This window comes from Aethalodelphis obliquidens, unplaced genomic scaffold (assembly GCF_003676395.1).
Source record: "Aethalodelphis obliquidens isolate GAN/ISIS:26980383/991018 unplaced genomic scaffold, ASM367639v1 scaffold6, whole genome shotgun sequence".
NCBI lineage: Eukaryota > Metazoa > Chordata > Mammalia > Artiodactyla > Delphinidae > Aethalodelphis > Aethalodelphis obliquidens.
Genome location: NW_020837950.1, coordinates 62,930,014 through 62,952,481, shown reverse-complemented (window position 1 = coordinate 62,952,481; position 22,468 = coordinate 62,930,014). Strand labels below are relative to the sequence as shown.

The 22,468-nt window shown below is 35.0% G+C and overlaps 1 protein-coding gene across 7 annotated transcripts in view; it reads left to right on the top strand.

The window, feature by feature from the left end:
* The window catches only part of SCLT1 (sodium channel and clathrin linker 1), a 259,944-nt gene that overhangs the window by 117,575 nt on the left and 119,901 nt on the right, over nucleotides 1-22,468 (top strand). For all 7 annotated transcript variants that reach the window (XR_003432283.1, XR_003432284.1, XM_027103710.1 and 4 more), the window contains 2 exons: nucleotides 14,254-14,344; nucleotides 17,173-17,264. Coding sequence is in view for 5 of the 7 variants with exons in the window: in XM_027103710.1 (XP_026959511.1) it covers nucleotides 14,254-14,344; nucleotides 17,173-17,264 (183 nt within the window). In the remaining 2 variants the exon portion in view is untranslated. The remainder of the gene's footprint in view (nucleotides 1-14,253; nucleotides 14,345-17,172; nucleotides 17,265-22,468) is intronic.

Below are 22,468 nucleotides of genomic sequence, written 5' to 3'. Positions count from 1 at the left end.
TTATAATTGTTTTATTAGTTATTGTCAGTAATCTCTTCTTGTGCCCGATTTTAACTTTACCATAGATGCGTACATATAGGAAAAAACATGGTATATACATAAGGCTCAGTACACTCTACAGTTTCAGGCATCCCCTGAGAGTCTTGGAACATATGGGGACTACTGTATATGTACCTTTGCGAGGTAATAGTTTTATTTTAGCTGAGATAACAGATTTTTCTCAGATGTTTCATGTTCCAATTTGAATAATATTGTGTCTTTTATTATAAAAATGCTATGGAAATCTGGAATTCATGGATCACTAGTTTTGATTCATAGTGTCTCTTGGAAACTATCCCATGTGAGAAATGGCCCTGAGCAGACGTGCTTAGTCATAAGAATTGCCAGACAGTTCCTTATGTGTTGGCAGCTAGTTTTCTGAGCATAGAAAACATGTTTTAAGATAAAAAATAGGTTTTTGCTGTCAGTTTCCTGTCTCTTCACACTGTTTTACTTTACTGTTATTTAAGGGGTTAGTTGGTCACCCCCTATTCAAAACTGTTTGTATCTTTCCCACTTAATCTTTCAGGGGCGTAAAGAAGAATATGAGACTTTACTTCTAGAACCTACCGGTCAAGAGCAGAAACAAATTCATAACTTCATTGTTTGGAACTTTTGCCTCTAATAGGTGATTACTGGTTTATTTCAAAATATGTATTTTACTGATAATTATAATTTTATTTTGCAAACACTCCATATTTGCACACCTAACCTAAAAGTGCACTTCTGTGTGGTGTGAAGTATAAAGAGCATAGGTTTTGAAGTCAGACAGCTCTAGGTTAGTATTCTTATTTTTAATTTTCTATTGACTTGGGCAGGTTGCCTAACTGAATGAATTTTAGGTTTTTTTTAATTTTATTTTTTAAAATTTTTTTATTGGAGTATATTTGATTTACAATGTTGTGTTAGTTTCAGGTGTACAGGAAAGTGAATCCGTGATACATACACATGTATCCCCTTTTTTTAGATTCTTTTCCCATATAGGCCATTACAGAGTATTGAGTAGAGTATCCTGTGCTGTACAGTAGGTTCTTATTAGTTATTTTATATATAGTAGTGTGTATATGTCAATCTTGATCTCACAATTTCTTAATCTCTGCAATAGAAATAAAATGAGCTTCTTTGAGTGTTTCAGTGTACTATAATTCTTATTGTCTTTGCTCTTCTCTATTCTACTTTAGTATCCAACCTGTGTAGGTAGGCTTGTATGATATTTACAAATTAGTTGTTAATAGATTTACGAGTTAGTATTAATGTAATAAGTAGACAGCAGATATTTCCCTCCCTTGCTCTGGAAATGAGCCTTACCTTTGTTGTTGCTGCTATAATTTCTAGGAGCCAGATGAAGTATTCCTTTCTTTTTCCCTCCTTTCTATTTTTATATCCCCATGTCTTTGCCAACTGTACAACCCTAAACTCTGTTTCTTCTGGTATGTTCCATCAGTTATATTCATTCTTTTTAAAAATCTTAGTCTCTTGTGTGTTTCTTCCAAGACCTCAGGTATATATACCTCCCCTGATGATTCCTCAGATTACTATATTATCTTCTTCTCATTCTTTGAAATTGCTTGGAAGAAGAGCCTGTATTTGCTATAGTCACTCTTCAGAATTTCTTTCAATTTGGATTTGGTCCCGTATCTCTTTTTTTCTCCTCAAGATGACTGGTACCTTTTTTGCCTTAAAACAAAATACTTCATTCTCCTTGGTTATTGATTCTTTTTGATTGATGATTTTTCTGTCCTTCTTGAACATTTTTCTACTAGGTCTTTTGTATTTGTGTCCCAATTTCTTCTCTGACCCTTGTCACCATTTCCTTTCCTTTGCTTTTCCCATTTCCTTACCATAGCCTACTAAAAGTACAAATTTCTTAAATTGCTATCCATTTTACACACCTTTCCCCCTCTCCTTAGATGATTACCTTTACCCTACCCAACTTAAACTTTCAATGTTTCCCACATAGGTACCTCTGACCTTGATCACTTTGTTGAGCTCTATACTTGAATCGCTAGGGCAGTGGTTTTCAAACTATCTTTAGTTAAAAAAAATCTTATACATAGAATCCCAGTATACTGGTAAAAGTGGAATTGCTGTGATTGAAGTAAGGAGTGGAAATCTTCCCCCTCTTAGTAACCAACACCCTCACCCAACCTAGGGATTTTGCTTGATTCCTCGCCTTTGTTTTACCCCCACATCCAAGTCGTGTGGGCTGTGTATCCAGATTATCACACATCCAGTCGTCACCACTATCATCGCTACCCCAAGCCATCACTCTCTCTTGCTTGCATTTGCCTCATCTCTCGTCTCCCTGCTTTCACTCTTATCCCACTGTTATTTATTCTCCACACACGAGCCCAAGAAGTCTCCTCAAAGCATCAAACAAATCACATCACTCACCTGCTTACCACACTCAGTGGATTTCATTACAACTGGAACAAATTCCAAAATTCTCACTATGCCTAAAGGCACATATATGATCTGACCTCTCTGCCTTCCTCTCTAACTACCCTGTACACTTTCTCTCTCTGATACATCCCAGCTAATTGTCATTTATTTAAGTACCTTTCTCATACTCTTTGCATTTATCATTAATTCCCTCTGCTATAACTCTTTCACGTTAGATTTTTTTTAAATCGACCCCATTGTCCTTTAAACCTTAGCTCAAATGAATGGTCCTTCTTTAGACAGGTTGTCATTGATGACCCAGGTCTCTCTCCCATTGTTATATATCATTTGCTTCATTGCATTATCACTTTGTGAAACCATCTAATTTATTTGTTTACATATTTACTGTTGGTCTCTCTCTAAAACAATGTAAACTTTATGAGGTCAGGGGCTTTGTCTCCCTTGTTCGCCACTGCATCACCAGTGCTGACAACAGTGCTTAATGTAGTTAGGTGCTCAATAAAATAAGTGTAGGGCTCTGGAAATACAGTTAAAAACAAACAAGTGAACCACGAACATGTGAAGCTCAACATGTCCAGATTATATTCATAGTGCCTGGCATATTGTAAGTATTTAGTAAATATTTGTTCAAAGAATGGATGGATGGAATCTCTTAGATTCTGTCTCTGTGAAATCTGTGCCATCTCTCTCAGTGGAACCACTTGCTTATTGTTACCATCACTCTAGTTAGACATTCCCTGCCTCTTACTCATTTAAATTCCTGAAGTGCAGCTCCGATTCCATTATTTGAGCAGCTCTCCGTTGCCCTTAAATTAATACAGATCACCTCACTTGTCAATTAAGGCCATTGATATTGTAGCCCCCATTGCCTTTTCAGTCTTAGTTCCCTTCTTCCCTAAACAAGCCCTACACTTTCCTACTTTTATGCTTGAACTTACTTTGTTCCTTCCTGAAGTTTTTTCTTTGTCTCTGCTTGTGAGATTTACTGTTCCTCTGCCAATTCTTAATGTAAATACTTCCCACTTGAATATTCCCTGAACTAAATGCAAATGTTCTACCTACTCTGAATTGTAATACTGATACTTTATTTTAATCTTCTGTGATGCTTAAAGTATGATTTGTGACCCTCCTAAAGATTACTGTATCTCACCTTTCTTTGTGTGTTTTGTTTTACCTTAAAGAACACCTTCAGTGTTCCAAACATCACAGGCACATAGTAAACATTTTTTGAGCATGTCCACTGTGTAAACCTATTTAATAATAGAAAATGAATTAATATGTTCTCCACTTTGTCAGTGGTACCCAAAGTTATATAAGTCTAAAATTGTATTTGGAATAATGATTTAAAATCTTTTTTTAAAGATAAACATATTGATTGTGCAGTTCTTCTGTCAAATCTAAGGCAGTAGCTGTATACCAGAATCATCTATAGAGATTCTGAAAAACAGAGATGAGCAGGTACCATTCCCAGACATTCTGAATGAATAAGACTCAGATAGAGACAAAGCTTGCTTTCATACAAAGAAAGAATAGAGAACTACTGCTAGTATGATGCAAAATTATGTTCCAACATAGAACTTAGAATTTTGAACTACTTTGAATTGTATATAATTTTGAATTATGTAAGAATTATACACAAATGAACTTTCACGACTGAGTAGCCTCTGTTGTAAAGTTTTGGAAACTCAGTACATGGATTATTAGTATCTATTGCTTTTAAGAGTTTCTTTGTAGGCTTCTGTCCTTTGAATAATTTTAATTAGACTGCTACTAAAAATTGAAAGGAGAAAAAATTAAAATAAACTTTTTTCCAGTTTTCCTACTTACTATCAGTTTCCTAAAAGCAGAAGTGATCTTAAAAATTCAGAACTTTGTCTAAAATTGTTTGGAGATTTTCTAAACTTTTTAAGCACAAATGATTGGCTTTATTTTACTGGATACTTACAGAAGAACTTACTAAAGTAGCTAGTGTATGCATTTTTCTTTTATTTTAAATTTTAAAATTTAGAATATCAAATCCATAAAAACTAGTTTTATTTCTCTCAAAATATTATCACTTTTCATTGTATGAAAGAAATATTGTACACATTTCTAGAGTTCTCTTGATATGAGCCTGCAAAAACAGACAAAAATTTATCTTAAAATGGACTCAGATCTCAAAAAAAAATGGTATTAATAATTAAAGCAGTTTAATTTCTGTACAAGTTAATGCTATAATTTAAATATATATTATATAAACTACATTTAATTATATCCTCTGTTTTATGTTATATCTGGTTATACTTTGCTTAACAGAGCAAATCTTTGCTTTTTAAAGATCAAATCTCTTTAATATAAGTGATGAAAATTACGTTAAAGAAAAATCTTAGAAATTTTAAATTCTTTGACATGGAAGCATACCTGGAAATGAAAAATGTGTTTTTTAAAATATTCCTTTGTAGGAATATAAGTATTCTTATTATTTATCAAGTTTTTAAAATTTAATTTTATTTATTTTTTAAACAGCAGGTTCTTATTAGTCATCTACTTTATACATATTAGTGTATATATGTCAATCCCAATCTCCCAATTCATCCCAGCACCACCACCCCTCCCCGGCCACTTTCCCCTCTTGGTGTCCAATACATTTTCTCTACATCTGTGTCTCTATTTCTGCCTTGCAAACTGGTTCATCTGTACCATTTTTCTAGATTCCACATATATATGTTAATAGATGATACTTGTTTTTCTCTTTCTGACTTACTTCACTCTGTATGACAGTCTCTAGATCCATCCACGTCTCAACAGATGACTCAATTTCATTCCTTTTTGTGGCTGAGTAATATTCCATTGTATATATGTACCACATCTTCTTTATCCATTTGTCTGTCGATGGGCATTTAGGTTGCTTCCATGACCTGGGTACTGTAAATAGTGCTGCAATGAACATTGGGGTGCATGTGTCCTTTTGAATTATGGTTTTCTCTGGGTATATGCCCAGTGGTGGGATTGCTGGGTCATATGGTAATTCTATTTTTAGTTTTTTAAGGAACCTCCATACTGTTCTCCCTAGTGGCTGTATCAATTTACATTCCCACCAACACTGCAAGAGGGTTCCCTTTTCTCCACACCCTCTCCAGCATTTGCTGTTTGTAGATTTTCTGATGATGCCCATTCTAACTGGTGTGAGGTGATAACCTCAATGTAGTTTTGATTTGCATTTCTCTAATAATTAGTGCTGTTGAGAAGCTTTTCACGTGCCTCTTGGCAATCTGTATGTCTTCTTTGGAGAAATGTCTATTTAGGTCTTTGCCCATTTTTTGATTGAGTTGTTTGTTTTTTAATACTGAGCTGCATGAGCTGTTTATATGTTTTGGAGATTAATGCTTTGTCTGTTGATTCGTTTGCAAATATTTACTCCCATACTGAGGGTTGTCTTTTCGTCTTGTTTGTAGTTTCCATTGTTGTGCAAAAGCTTTAAAGTTTCATTAGGTCCCATTTGTTTATTTTTATTTCCATTTCTCTAGGAGGTGGATCAAAAAAGAGCTTGCTGTGGTTTATGTCAAAGAGTGTTCTTCCTATGTTTTCCTCTAAGAGTTTCATATTGTCTGGTCTTACATTTAGGTCTTTAATCCATTTTGAGTTTATTTTTGTGTATGATGTTAGGGAGTGTTCTAGTTTCATTCTTTTACATATAGCTGTCCAGTTTTCCTAGCACCACTATTGAAAAGAGTGACTTTTCTCCATTGTATATCCTTGCCTCCTTTGTCATACATTAGTTGACCATAGGTGCGTGGGTTTATCTCTGGGCTTTCTATCCTGTTCCATTGATCTATATTTCTGTTTTTGTGCCAGTACCATATTGTCTTGATTACTGTAGCTTTGTAGTATAGTCTGAAGTCAGGGAGTCTGATTCCTCCAGCTCTGTTTTTTTCCCTCAAGACTGCTTTGGCTATTTGGGATCTTTTGTGTCTCCATACAAATTTTAAGATATGTTGTTCTAGTTCTGTAAAAAACTGCTACTTGTAATTTGATAGCGATTGTGTTGAATCTGTAGATTGCCTTGGGTAGTATAGTCATTTTCACAATGTTGCTTCTTCCAAATTAAGAACATGGTATGTCTCTCCATCTGTTTGTGTCATCTTTGATTTCTTTCATCAGTGTCTTACAGTTTTCTGAGTACAGGTCTTTTACCTCCTTAGGTAGGTTTATTCCTAGGTATTTTATTCTTTTTGTTACAATGGTGAATAGGATTGTTTCCTTAATTTCTCTTGCTGATCTTTCGTTTTTAGTGTATAGGAATGCAAGAGATTTCTGTGCATTAATTTTGTATCCTGCAACTTTACGGAATTCATTGATTAGCTCTAGTAGTTTTCTGGTGCCATCTTTAGGATTCTGTCTGTATCGTATCATGTCGTCTGCAAAGAGTGACAGTTTTACTTCTTTTTTTCCAATTTGTATTCCTTTTATTTCTTTTTCTTTTCTGATTGCTAGGACTTCCAAAACTATGTTGAATAATAGCAGTGAGAGTGGACATCCTTGTCTTTTTCCTGATCTTAGAGGAAATGCTTTCAGTTTTTCACCATTGAGAATGATGTTTGCTGTGGATTTGTCGTATATGGCCTTTATTATGGTGAGGTAGTTTCCCTCTATGCCCACTTTCTGGAGAGTTTTTATCATAAATGGGTGTTGAATTTTGTCAAAAGCTTTTTCTGCATCTATTGAGATGATCATATGGTTTTTATCCTTCAATTTGTTAATATGGTGTATCACATTGATTGATTTGTATATATTGAAGAATCTTTGCATCCCTGGGATAAATCCCACTTGATCATGGTGTATGATCCTTTTAATGTGTTGTTAGATTCTGTTTGCTAGTGTTTTGTTGAGTATTTTTGCATCTATATTCATCAGTGTTTTTGGTCTGTAATTTTCTTTTTTTGTAATATCTCTGTCTGGTTTTGGTATCAGGGTGATGGTGGCCTCAGAATGAGTTTGGGAGTGTTCTTTCGTCTATAATTTTTCGGAAGAGTTTGAGGAGGATAAGTGTTAGCTCTTCTCTTAATGTTTGATAGAATTCACCTGTGAAGCCATGTGGTCCTGGACTTTTGTTTGTTGGAAGATTTTTAATCACAGTTTCAATTTCATTACTAGTGATTAGTCTGTTCATATTTTCTATTTCCTCCTGGTTCAGTCTTGGAAGATGATACCTTGCTAAGAATTTGTCCATTTCTTCCAGGTTGTCCATTTTATTGGCATAGAGTTGCTTGTAGTAGTGTCTTATGATGCTCTGTTTTCTGTGGTGTCCACTGTAACTTCTCCTTTTCATTTCTAATTTTATTGATTTGAGTCCTCTCTCTCTTTTTCTTGATGAGTCTAACTAAACGTTTATCCATTTTGTATATCTTCTCAAAAAAACAGCTTTTAGTTTTATTGATCTTCGCTATTGTTTACTTTATTTCTATTTCATTTATTTCTGCTCTGATCTTAATGATTTCTTTCCATCTACTAACTTTGGGTTTTGTTTGTTCTTCTTTCTCTAGTTCCTTTAGGTATAAGGTTAGGTTGTTTATTTGAGACTTTTCTTGTTTCTTGAGGTAGGATTATATTGCTATAAACTTTCCTTTTAGAACTCCTTTTGCTGTATCCCATAGGTTTTGATGGTCGTGTTTTCTTTGTTATTTGTGTCTAGGTATTTTTTTATTTCCTCTTTGATTTCTTCAGTGATCTCTTGGTTATTCAGTAATGTATTGTTTAGCCTCAATGTGCTTGTGTTTTTTACTTTTTTTCCCTGTAATTCTAATCTCATAGCGTTGTGGTCACAAAAGATGCTTGATATGATTTCAGTTTTCTTAAATTTACTGAGGCTTGATTTGTGACCCAGGATGTAATCTATCCTGGAGAATGTTCCGTGTGCAGTTGAGAAGAAAGTGTAATCTGTTTCTGGATGGAATGTCATATAGATGTCAATTAAATCTATCTGCTCTATTATGTCATTTAAAGCTTGTGTCCCTAATTAATTTTCTGTCTGGATGATCTGTCCACTGGTGTAAGTGAGGTGTTGAAGTCCCCCACTTCTATTGTGTTACTGTCAATTTCCTTTTTTATAGCTGTTAGCAGTGGCCTTATATATTGAGGTGCTCCTATGTTGGGTGCATATATATTTATAATTGTTATATCTTCTTCTTGACTTGATCCTCTGATCATTATGTAGTGTCCTTCCTTGTCTCTTGTAACATTCTTTATTTTAAAGTCTATTTTATCTGAGATGAGTATTGCTACTCCAGCTTTCTTTTGATTTCCATTAGCATGGAATATCTTTTTCCATCCCCTAACTTTCAGTCTGTATGTGTCCCTAGGTCTGAAGTCGGTCTTTTGTAGACAGCATATATATGGGTCTTGTTTTCGTATCCATTCAGCAAGCCTGTGTCTTTTGGTTGGAGCATTTAATCCATTCATGTTTAAGGTAATTTTCAATATGTATGTTCCTATTACCATTTTCTTAACTGTTATGGGTTTGTTTTTGTACGGTGTTTTCTTCTCTTGTGTTTCCCACTTAGAGAATTTCCTTTAGCATTTGTTGTAGAGCTGGTTTGGTGTGGCCGAATTCTCTTAAGCCTTTGCTTCTCTGTAAAGCTTTTGATTTCTCCATCAAATCTGAAAGAGATCCTTGCCAGGTAGAGTAATCTTGGTTGTAGGTTCTTCCCTTTCATCACTTTAAATATATTGTGCCACTCCCTTCTGGCTTGTAGAGTTTCTGCTGAGTTCCCTTGTATGTTATTTGTCATTTTTCCATTGTTGCTTTCAGTAATTTTTCTTTGTCTTTAATTTTTGTCAGTTTGATTACTGTGTGTCTCAGCGTGTTTCTGTTTGGGTTTATATTGCCTGGGATTCTCTGTGCTTCCTGGGCTTGGGTGACTGTTTCCTTTCCCATGTTAGGGAAGTTTTCAACTATAATCTGTTCAAATATTTTCTCAGGTCCTTTCTCTCTCTCTTCTCCTTCTGGGACCCCTATAATGCGAATGTTGTTGCATTTAATGTTGCCCAGAGGTCTCTTAGGCTGTCTTCATTTCTTTTCATTCTTTTTTCTTTATTCTGTTCCGTGGTAGTGAATTCCACCAATCTGTCTTCTAGGTCACTTATCCATTCTTCTGCCTCAGTTATTCTGCTATTGATTCCTTCTAGTATACATTTCATTTCAGTTATTGTATTGTTCATCTCTGTTTGTTTGTCTTTTAGTTCTTTTAAGTGCTTGTTCTTTAATTCTTCTAGGTCTTTGTTAAACATTTCTTGCATCTTCTCGATCTTTGCCTCCATTCTTTTTCTGAGGTCCTGGATCATCTTCACTATCATTATTTTGAATTCTTTTGCAGGAAGGTTGCCTATCTCCACTTCATTTAGTTGTTTTTCTGGGGTTTTATCTTGTTCCTTCATCTGGTACATAGTCCTCTGCCTTTTCATTTTGTCTGTCTTTTGGTGAATGTGGTTTTCCTTCCACAGGCTGCAGAATTGTAGTTCTTCTTGCTTCTGCTGTCTGCTCTCTGGTGTATGAGGCTATCTATCAAATTTTTTTAATGAAAACAGGTTTTGACCTTTATAACAGTATATACATAAGCACACATATGTCTAAAACATTTCCACGTAAGATAGTATAAATATATAGTTATTAAAGTTCCTTCATAAAATAAAATGAGAATTATTTTTGTTGACAACTTTAAAAATTTTACAAGTTTGAATATTTGAAATGACTCACAAGACTCCACAGAGCATACTCCCATAAGGCTTCTATTTACAGGCAAAGTATGTTGTGCAGTAAGAAAAAGAGCATAGGGAAGCATAGGAGGACATCCAGACACAAGTACTCTATGGTCTTTCTGCATACAAAGACATTCTTTGTCTCCTGGTTGAACCACCAAGATGTGTACAATGAATCTTGGCTTCAGGAAAGCTTAGAGAAGGTTTTTTGCCCCTCTGTTCACATAGTCCAGCCTGGCTGTCTAACCAGTTATACCAGGTGAAAGCCATCAGTAAGCAGATCCTGTGTGAGCATTACCAGAGAAGATTCAGACTCTAAGCAGCACACCATAAATCTCACTTTTCATTTTTTGGCCCAGAGTCAAGGCCAGATATTCAGGCATCCCCCAAGCTTTCTCAATCCAGCTGTAAATTTATGCAATACCACACCATTCCTGACAACTCAAAATCTAAAAAGAAGCAAGATTATGATGATAGCTTACATTTGTGAAAACTATGATAAAGTTTATAAAGTAATGTAATATGCATTAGCTTATTTGAACTTTATGATAATTCTGTGAGCTGTACAGGAAAATTGTTTTTATCTCCAGTTTATGGCTGCAATTCTGAGCCTTAGAGAAGTTAAGTGATTGGCTCAGTTCACATGGCCTTCTGTGGTGGTAGAGCCAGGTGTAGGAGGATACAGCTTTTATTCTAGAATATGTTTCAGTATTTCATGCTAGAAGTAGATATAAGGAACTATTTATTTCTTTTCTATCTTGTGGAACAATGTAGGAATAAATAAGTATATATAAAACTACTGCTTATTTTCCCCCAAAACATAGTTCTTTGTGTGTTTTAGGGAATGTAATATAATAACTTAAGTGCTTTCAGAATATTTTTCTTTTTAATAACTTATAAAAAACAAGTCTTAAGACCAGTGCCTGAATTTCTTATTTCTTATGTAGGAGAGAGATTCTGTTTCAAATGAAAGATTCTGTTTCAAACAAGATATATTTTGAAGAATTGTTCACAAAATTATTATTTTAGGATTTCCGCACATGAATAAAAAATTGGATATGTAAGATCTAAGTAAAGTATGAAGACATAGTTATACCCATGACTCTTCTGTCTCTCTCTTTTCCTCTTGTGCTTTCTTTCATTCACTTATGATGTATTTACTTGTCTACTATATGCCAGGTACTGTGCTATCCCTGAGGATTTAAAATTTAATAAAATGTGATCCTTGCCTTTAATGATCTTACATTCCATATTATTTTTCATAAACTCACAGTTCCATGAGAGGAGTATCTGTTAAAAATGTATAAAGTATTATGAATCATGGGGGCTGGTATTATAAGGTCTTTTGCCTAAGAGAAGTTAGAGAAGACTTCAAATGAGATTTTTGAGGTTAGTCTTTAAGATTGTTGAGGAATTTATCAGAAAAAGCAGAAGGCGGCTAGTCAAGTCAAACATGTGAAAAAAATAGGCAAGGCTGTGTTTCAGAAACAGGGAGTTAGTAGTCTGTTATACCAGGAATATAAATTACATGAGGGGAATTAGCAAAAGATGAGACTCTTTGAAGCCAGATGATGACTAACTATATGCCACACTGAGGAGTGTTGATTATATTCCCAAAGAAGTGGGGAATCCAGAAATCATTAATAAACAAGAATTTTATCATCAGTGGGCTTCCCTGGTGGCACAGTGGTTAAGAATCCACCTTCCAATGCAGGGGACACAGGTTTGAGCCCTTGTCCAAGAAGATCCCACATGCTATGGAGCAACTAAGCCCATGAGCTACAGCTGCTCAGCCTGCACTCTAGAGCCCGTGAGCCACAACTACGGAGCCCGCGCGCCTAGAGCCCATGCTCCGCAACAAGAGAAGCCACCGCAATGAGAAGCCCGTGCACTGCAATGAAGAGTAGCCTCCATTCACTGCAACTAGAGAAAGCCCGCGTGTAGCAGCGAAGTCCCATCGCAGCCAAAAAATAAATAAATTTTTTTTAAAAAAAGAATTTTTTTATCATCAGATAACTTTTTTTTTTTTTTTTTTTGCAGATAGGATGCATTATAGAGGATGAATTAAAGAGGATACCAGCAGTAAAGAGATCAGTTTGGAATCTATTGGAATAATCCTGGGAAATAATGATGAGGCCAGTGGTTGGGCCATGGAAGTGGAAATGGATTACACAACTGAGGGACAATTTAGAAGTAGAATCGTTAGGCAGATTAGATAGAAATCAGAAAACCATCTACTATAGAGTTTTTGTTTGGGCAGATTATCTTTTCCACTTCCCTGTTGTTTGAGATGAGACCACTGAGACAGTCTTGTGGTCAAGTGAATTGCATTAAGCTATATCACTGGTTAGTGACAGAACTGGGTTCCTGACGCTAGGATTCTCCCATATTGCACCTCAGTCCCACTGTGGCTCTAACAATTTTTTTCTTTAATCATGCTCTGATCTTACATTTGTTTACACTTAACAGTGCGCTTTAATGTACATTATCTATTTTGAGGTTTTCAGCAACCCCGTGACATAAGTAGAATAAGCATTATTATCCTCTTTCTCAAGGCAAGAAAGCCAAGTCAGAGTGGGTGCTATGCTTATTCAGAAGTTGCTCAGTTTTGTCATTACTATATAAAATCTTACTCCTTAAGTTTTTCTTTTTAGGATATATGGAATTTTATAACTGGTAGATTTGTTGATTGATTCATGTAGTAGATGCACTCCTGAAATTGTCTCTAAGCTTAGATTTTACATGCATTCGTGTAAGGTGGTTTTGGAGTTGTTTTTGTTTTTGTTTTGTCATTTGGTGAATCATTTTGCAAGTAGAAAAAATGTATGTCTAATAAACTCAGATTTTTATAAATTGGATTCATTTAAAGCAAAGCATATTCTTAAGTGCTTAATCTTATGAAATATTATTGGTATCACTTTTTCTGGTAGACAGTATATCATAGAGGATTTGGTTTAAATACCAATTTCATTCTTGTTTGTGAATCCTTGGGCAAGTTGGCAAACCTGTCACCCTCACTCTCTTGACTTCAGTTTGATATAATAATAGTACTTATTTACAGGTATTGTGTTAAGTGAAACGATGTCTACAAAGCATTTAGGACAGTTCCTGGAACCTAATAACTACCTGATACATTTTAGCTATTAGATTTTTATTTCCTGTTGTTTTTATGCTAACCAATTATGGAATTATAAATATTGTTAGAGTCAAAAGTAGTGAAGTAACATTTGCTGTGAGTTTTGCATCAAATAATTTCTTTAGGTTCAACAGCACTAATATGATTTATATTTATAATACATACGTAAAATATAATTAGGAAACAAGTATGGGCAGTTCCTACACTAAAGTACCTTCCTTCCTAAAACTGTATGTTTTTTTCCCCATAATCCACATGTTCTGTATTTACACGTAGTATTTAATTGGTATAATATTAAAACTCTTTTTTTCTGTTTCAGAAAGTCTTATTTTTTATTCTAAAATCTTTTTCTATGGGGAGTCAAGAAGATATTGAAACTTATTTGATAGTATTAGAACATTCAAAAACTTGTCCTTTTTGTCCTTTGCAGCTTCAGTCTCAGAAGAAAGTAAATATTAGACCATCTTGTGGGAAATGTTTCAGTTCATTATGTTAAGTGATTATATAATACTTCTGGTGTTTAAGGAATGATCAAGGTGTTGAAACTTAGGTTCATTTTCATAGAAAGGCCAATCAGCGATATTTCACTAACTCTGTTCAGGAAATTATAGACATAACTATATTCTGCTTAATGCACTGACATTCTTGTTAGGTAATTTATCAAGATGATAAAGTTCTTCATGAAATCTATTGAATTATTTGAGTATAAAGCGTAATTTATCCAAATAAAGTATTAATGATTCCTACTTTGTACTCATCCCTGCAGCTATATTTTTTCTTCTTCACACTCTTCGACATAAAGGGATCTTTCAGTATTTATCCCTTACATTCATTTTTAGGTGTATCGTGGTTGGTACTGATTTTACTAAATTTAGATTTCTAATTTAAAAAATTTGTATGGTCTATGAAAACAGTGTTTGTTGATTTACTTTGTACTTTAGGCAAGCCAAGTTAGATCTGAGAGTTGCAGCAGCAAAAGTGGAAGAGTTAACTAAAGTGACGGAAGATCTTCAAGGACAGATGCAAAAGAAGGTATCTTCCTTTTTCTAAGACAACTGGATGCAGATGTCTGTAGCTTTGTTTTCTATGTATTTTATTGTTGATCTGTTTTGGATTAGGTGTTAAAGAGGATTGCTGGAAAATTAATCATTTTATTGTCCTCAAAATATGAAATATGAAATTAGGAAGCTAAATTGTAACATTGAAAATAACTTTATTTCTATTCACTATACCCTAAGTCAATAAACATCACAATATCATAATCATCCCTAAACACATCATTACTGAAATGCATGTTAATGTAAGATCAAGTTTTAGTTAGTTGGTTATATGTAGATGGAAAAGGAGTATTTTGTACTACGTTTTGTTTAATACTACATTTTGTGTTATTGGCATAAAAGACTGGTTCTTTTTACATGTAATGGGGAAGTTTCAAGAAGGTGTCAAGGAAAGGTCAGGCTTTAGATTTAGATGGATCTAATTATTAAAGCTGGAAATTACAGGGGAATCTGTAAGAGCAACAAAGCCACAAAGAGGATGAGCCCTACCTCTGCCCAAATCTTGACGGATCCTCAAATTATGCAGGCACAGTGAGTTCCCTGGGAGCCTAGTTAGAAGAGCAACAGTGGAAAGAAATAAGAACTCATCACAGATGCCAGCTGCTGTACACTGTAGGGGACACACTTCAGAGTTTGAGTCTAGGTAAGATAATTGCCTAACTGAACAAAAAAAGCTAATAAACTTCGAAAAAACAAAACAGAATCCAGAGAAACTGTGATTCGTTATCTTTATTATCCAGTTTTCAATCAAAACTTACTAGACACTAAAGTATGATCGGTGGGGGAGGGGGAGGAAGAAGAAGTTGATAGAAACTCATTTTCATTGAGTTTGGATTTAGCTGTTGGATTTAGCGGGCAAAGAAAGGCTTCAAATAAGCTATTATAAACATGTTCATGGAATTAAAGAAAATCTATTTTTAAATTAGAGTAAAATAAGATTTTAGTGAAGGAATGGATAGAGAATGTTTAATTGAGAACTAGAAAATAATTTTAAAAATAGAAATTCTAAAGTTTAAAAGTAAGCAACCCAAATAAAAATTTCATTAGATGGGCTCAAAAATTAATTGGAATGAGCAGAAGAAATAATCAGTGAACTTTAAAACAGATCAATAGAAATTTTCCTGTTCAAAGAATAGAGTTTAAAAGATGAAAGAAAAATGAACAGGACCTCAGAGATCTGTGGGACAATATGAAGCAAGCCAATCGAAGTGTAATTGGAATTGCAGAAGTAGGGGGCAGAAAAGATGTTTAAAGAAATAATGACTGAAAACTTCCAAAATTTGGTGGAAAACATTAGCAAATCCAAGAAACTCAGTGAACCCTTAGTACAATAAACACAAAGAAAATCACTTTAAACACATCATGACAACACTGACAGCCAATTATAAAGAGAAAACTTGAAAGCAGCAACAGAAAAATGATATGAACAGGGAACAGAGATAAGAATAAAGGCTGACCTCTCATCAAAAAATTGTGGAAGCAGAAAACACTGAAGCAATATATTTGAAGTGCTGACGGAAAAAAATGCTCATTAAGAATTCTGTGTCCAGGGACTTCCCTGGTGGCGCAGTGGTCAAGAACCCGCCTGCCAGTGGAGGGGACACGGGTTCAATCTTTGGTCCAGGAAGATCCCACATGCTGTAGAGCAACTCAGCCCGTGTGCCACAACTACTGAGCCTGTGCTCTAGAGCCCGTGAGCCACAACTACTGAGCCCACGCCCTGGAGCCCGCGCGCCACAACTACTGAGCCCACACGCCACCACTGCTGAAGCCTGCGTGCTCCAGGGCCTGAGGGCCACAACCACTGAGCCCATGCTCTGCAACTGCTGAAACCCACGTGCCTAGAGCCTGTGCTTCACAACAAGAGAAGCCACCACAATGAGAAGCCCGTGCACTGCAACAAAGAGTAGCCCCTGCTCACTGCAACTGGAGAAGGCCTGCGTGCAGCAACGAAGATCCAACGCAGCCAAAGATAGATAGATAGATAGATAGATAGATAGATAGATAAATAATCGTATGTCCAGTGGAACTGTACTTCAAAAATGAAGGCAAAATAAAGGCATTTTCAGGTAAAGAAAAACTGGGAAATTTTGTCACTTAGTAGAGCTGTCCTTCAAACACTGTTGAAGGAAATTCTTTAGACTGAAAGGAAATGACCCCAGGTGACAACTCAGATATAGGAAGAAATTAAGAGCAACAGGAGTTGTAAATATGAAATAATACATGTACATAATTTATGTTTTCTTTTCTCTTGTCAATACCTTAAAAGACTTGACTGGATTTATAAAGTATGCACATACACTATATGACAACAAAGGCACTAAAACCTAGGATGTTTCATGGTAATAAATCCACTGTAGCAAGGTTTTTTTGAGATGATACAAATAAAACCTATTAATTTATTTTAAAGCGTCACTATTTAAAGTAGAAATATCCTATGATTATAACAGAATGCGGTATAACCTAGCTAAGAGAACATATTCTGAGGGCAAATTATCTGCAACAAATCCCTGCATTGTTTTTTTAGACTTGCTCTATAGAAATAGTTGGAATATTGATAGAAATCCATATGCAGTGACTGTTTTGATTGTTGTTTTACTAATACAGAATTGATAGTGAGGTTCTCCTCCCCCTTTTTTAGTATATTTATGGTTTGTTTCCAAAGTGATATTGCTTTAAACTTACATATGAAATTCTAGCAATATAATAACTTTACAGAGTGAACTGTTTTCTTTATGCTGTTTAATGATGTATTGAATTTTTACAAACTTAAAGTAAGCATCCAGTTTCTTTATTTTCTAGGAGGAGGATATGGTGTCTGCCCAAGGAAGAGAGGAAGCATCAGATAGGCGCTTACAGCAATTACAATCTAGTATAAAACAATCAGAAACAAGGTAAACTGCTAAATACATCTAGCTTTGTCTATAAGCTTCAAAAGTTATTCCACATTAGAGTTTGTTTATGATTTATGATATCGTCTAGAATATATATTTTATAAATGCTAAACAAACTATAATCATAGGTTTAAAATCTGGTTTGCTGGACATTGTTTATTAAAAAATCATATTCAAAAGATTGAACATGTGTTTTGAACATATATTGAAATATCATTTTTGTCTTTGCCTTTTCTCAAAAACAGTAATAGTCAAGTTTAGTTAATCCCAAAATCAGAAATGTTCTTTTCATCTTAAAGCAGAAAAAAAAAATAGCGAAGTTAGGTAAAAATTATATAGAAAAATCATTTCTTACTGAGAAATACTTGAGAAATCATTATAGATGTTTTTCCTGGAGTCTTATGGAACAAAAATTTTCAGTTACCTTTGAAGGTCTGAGCTACTTTTTAAATATATTCTGTAACTTTGTCTTTAATTGCTGTCTTAATGCAGATGTTCATTCTAGAATCTTTTGTTGTTGTTTTCTAGTCCTTGTTTGATATTCCCTTAAGGAACTTGAAAATTGTCATTTGTAATCTATTAAAGATACAGTGACTACAGCACATAAAATCATATTATGGTTTATAGCTGAAAAATCTACTCTGTATGATTGGAATCTGTTACACTCAGAAATAGTCTACTGATCTGAGGACATCAAAAATTGAGATCTCAGTTCTAGTCACAGATCCATGGCTAATACTGTTTGTTCAGAAAAAAATTAGTGTCTTTGAGCTTCTGTTTCTTGTTCTCAAAAATGCTAATAAAACTAATTTCTTTGCTCATAGTGGGTTCAGAACTAATTGATTTTAACTGCTAACTTGAGATTCTGATGGAAGATGTTCTAATTTTTAAGTGCTAGGGTTTTTGGGGTTTTGTTTTGCATTTTTCTAAACTTTTCAACAGTTGAATATTTGACTGCTTTCTTGAACTTTTTTGTTAACCTTAGAGAAAAGTCTGTGGTTGTAGTTTTTTCGTTTGTTATTTTAGTAGCATTATGTGCTATGAAAATAAATGCTAGAGACTTGAAGTAGTGAAATCTGAATATGTAAATTTCAGTTCCTTTGATTCTGATAGTATTTCATAAGGAATCAAGTTGTTCATAGATGCTTTGTCTTTTTAGTACTGAAGACTCTGAGATTTTTGTTGTTTTTTCTTCTGCTTTTAATATAAAGTTATAACCTAACTGAAAGCTTCCTAAAAAGAGATTACTGCATACGTAAGAAAATCTAAGGATATTTTTTAAAGTTCAGTATTCAGCTAGCTGCCTTTGAGAAGAAAATTTTTACGTTGGCTGTCTTTTGGAGCTATTAAATTAATGTTGTTTCTATTATGATTAAAAAAAGTTATATTTTAAAGTTAAAAAAACTCTTGTATTTTTATATAAGAGAAAGCAGAACTATTAGTGTAGTTGATATGTGTCTATAAGCAATGTTCAGCCAGTGTTTTAAGTGTGAATATATCCTGTTTAATGGAACTACCAGCTATGGAAAAACTATGTTTTTAATGGTCATCTTTGTTGCATAAACTCAAAGACACTTTGGCCTCCATAAATACTTACTATTTGAGTTATTAAAATTATATTTATTATTTATAAAATTATTATTTGTGATCCTTTCAAATGCCACAAACACCTAGGAAGCATAAATCATTTTCTCCCATCTTCCAAAAAAAGGCCTCTGCCTCCCTGCTTTTTAGATGATTCACGGGTACTGGGAATTATCTCCAGGGAACGCCAGTTCTCTGGGAAAGACTACTGATTTGTATATTCTCTGTTGAATAAGGTCGGAGTGAAATGAATAGAATTGCTTTAAACTACCTCTTCATATTTTTGTAATTTGGTGTTTCTTTCAAAGTAAGAATATGCCAATAAGACTAAGAATTCGAACCATTGTTCTTTCCTTGTTGTGATTTGTTGTCTCCACCTCCCCCGCTCCCATTTTAAGGGATACCATTCTCCCTCAGCTTCCTGAGTACACATGGAAGGTACATTTTTTTAGACATTGTTTAGAAATATCTTTATTCTACCTTTAAAGGTGATAGTTTGGGTGAGTAATGAATCCTAGGTTGGAAATCCTAGGTTTTAAATCATTTTTCCTTAAAATGTTGACATTTTCCTCATATTATCTAGCTTCCAGCTGCAGAAAAAAAAATTCCTGTGTCATTCGAAATTCCTGCTTTGTGTGTTTGACCTGTTACCCCACCCCCGTGGACCCCATCCCAGAGACTTGCGGGATCATCCACCCACGACCTCCACAGTTAATATTCTACAATTGCAGATGTGCACATTTAGTAAGAATTCGTCTTCACTCATTTTACTGGGGACATTTCAATATAGAAATTCATGTTCTTCACTTCTGGCAATATTTTCGGGATTTTCTGTTGAATAATTTTTTTCTCTTTTTTCATTTTTTCTTTTAACATAATATTAGCTGGATATTGGATCTAATGGATTGATTCCCTAATTTTCCTGTTTTTTCTCTCCCATTTTCCATTTCTTCATTTATTTTCTCCTTTCTTGGGGGTTCCTTTAAATTTTCTTCTAACTAACCGTTTGTTGAATATTTTATTTTAGCTATCATAAATTTTTTAAAGAGCCATTTCTTATCCTCCGAATGTTTCTTTTTCTATAGTATCTTAGTATAAATATTATATCATCTCTTAGTAAAATATATTAAAATATTTTTAAGGTTTTATTCTGCCATCTGCATTGTCTCTGATTTCTCTAACATTCCTTGTTCTTTGTGCCTGTCTTCCTTCCAAAGGCTTGATGATCCTTTCTATCCATTGATATTTAAAAATAAGACACCAAAGTGCCTGTTTCACCAGCACATATACTAAAAACTGGAATATACAAAGAAAATTAGCATGACCCACACTCAAATCCATGAAACGTTCCATGTTTTTAAAAATCAAATTCACAGATACAGAGAACAGATTGATGGTTGCCAGAGGCAGGGAGTGGGGAGGGGTGGGTGAAATAGATGAAGGTGGTCAAAAGGTGCACACTTCCAGTTAAAAAAGAAATGAATCACGGGGATGTAATATACAGCATGGTGACTATAGTTAATAATACAGTATTATATATTTGAAAGTTGCTAAGAGAGTAGATCTTAAAAGTTCTCATCACAAGAAAAAATATTGTAATTGTATATATGTGGTGATATCAACTTGACTTATTGCGGTGATTATTTCAAAATATATGCAAATACTGAATTATTATGTTTACACCTGAAACTAATAAACAGTTTTCCCTCAGTATCCACTGGGTTTTGGATCCAAGACCCCTGTGGATACCAAAATCCATGGATGTTCAAGTCCCTTATATAAAATGATACAGTGTTTGTATATAACCTATGCACATCCTCCTGTATACATTTTTTTTTTTTTGGCGGTAGGCTGGCCTCTCACTGTTGTGGCCTCTCCCATTGTGGAGCACAGGCTCCGGACACGCAGACTCAGCGGCCATGGCTCACGGGCCCAGCCGCTCCACGACATGTGGGATCTTCCCAGACCGGGGCACGAACCTGTGTCCCCTGCATCGGCAGGCGGACTCTCAACCACTGCGCCTCCAGGGAAGCCCCTCCTCCTGTATACTTTAAATCATGTCTAGATTACTTACTAATACAATATAAATGCTATGTAAATAGTTGCCGGTGCACAGCAAATTAAAGTTTTACTTTTCAGAAATTTTTTTTTTAATATTTTCATTCTAGTTGATTGAATCCTGTAATGTGGAAACCACAGATATGGGGATTGACTGTAATGTTGTATGTCAATTATATCTCAATTTTTTTAAAAAGTAAGATACCAAAAAGTAGATAGGTAGGTAGGTATGTATAGGTGGGCTTATAGTCTGGCAGACTAACTATATTATGTTTAGGCAGTGAGCTGGCTTTTTCCTTGGGCAGTCCCCAGATATCAGAATCTGAGGGTGCTCTTTCTTGAGCCAATTTCTCCAGAGTAGGATCCATCAGTCTTTTGACGTGGGCTGGGAATGGAAGTGCACAAGCCTGAGTGTATTCCAAAACCTGAAGAAAGAGTCTGGCAGGTGATAATGTTCAATACGCAAACTTGCCTTCAGTACCCTGGGTTTTGTTATGTTTTCTCACCACCAACTTAACTTGAAATGACAGCGCCTTGCTAGGTAGTTATAGATAGATACATAGATCTGAATCGTAATTTAGGTGGAAGTTTCTTTTTTTTTCCCTCATTGGGGTATAGTTGCTTTACAATGTTGTGTTAGTTTCTGCTATACGAATTAGCTATATGTATACATATATTCCCTCTCTCTTGGACCTCCCTCCCACCCCATCCCCAATCCCACCCATCTAGGTCACCACAGAGCACCAAGCTGAGCTCCCTGCACCATACAGCAGGTTCCCACTAGTTATCTGTTTTACACATAGTAGTGTATATATGTCAATCCCAATCTCCCAGTTCATCCATCCCCCCCCTTCCCCCCACCATATCCACACGTCCATTCTCTACATCTGCATCTCTATTCCTGCCCTGCAAATAGGTTCATCTGTACCATTTTCTAGATTCCACATGTAGGAGTTAATATACGATATTTGTGTTTTCTCTTTCTTACTTAATTCACTCTGTATGACAGACTCTAGGTCCATCCACATCTCTCCAAATGACCCAGTTTTGTTCCTTTTTATGACTAATATTCCATTGTATATATATGTACCACATCTTCTTTATCCATTCATCCATCGATGGACATTTAGGTTGTTTCCATGACCTGGCTTTTGTAAATAGTGTTGCAGTGAACATTGGGGTGCATGTGCCTTTTTGAATTATGGTTTTCTCAGGGTATATGCCCAGTAGTGGGACTGCTGGGTCATATGGTAGTTCTAGTTTTGGTTTTTTAAGGAACCTCCATACTGTTTTCCACAGTGGTTGTATTAATTTACATTCCCACCAACAGTGCAAGAGGGTTCCTTCCCTTTTCTCCACTCCCTCTCCAGCCTGTATTGTATGTAGATTTTTTGATGATGGCCATTCTGACTGGTGTGAGGTGATACCTCATTGTAGTTTTGATCTGCATTTCTCTAATAATTAGTGATGTTGAGCATTTTTTCATGTGCCTCTTGGCTACCTGTATGTCTTCTTTGGAGAAATGTCTGTTTAGGTCTTCTGCCCATTTTTTGATTGGGTTG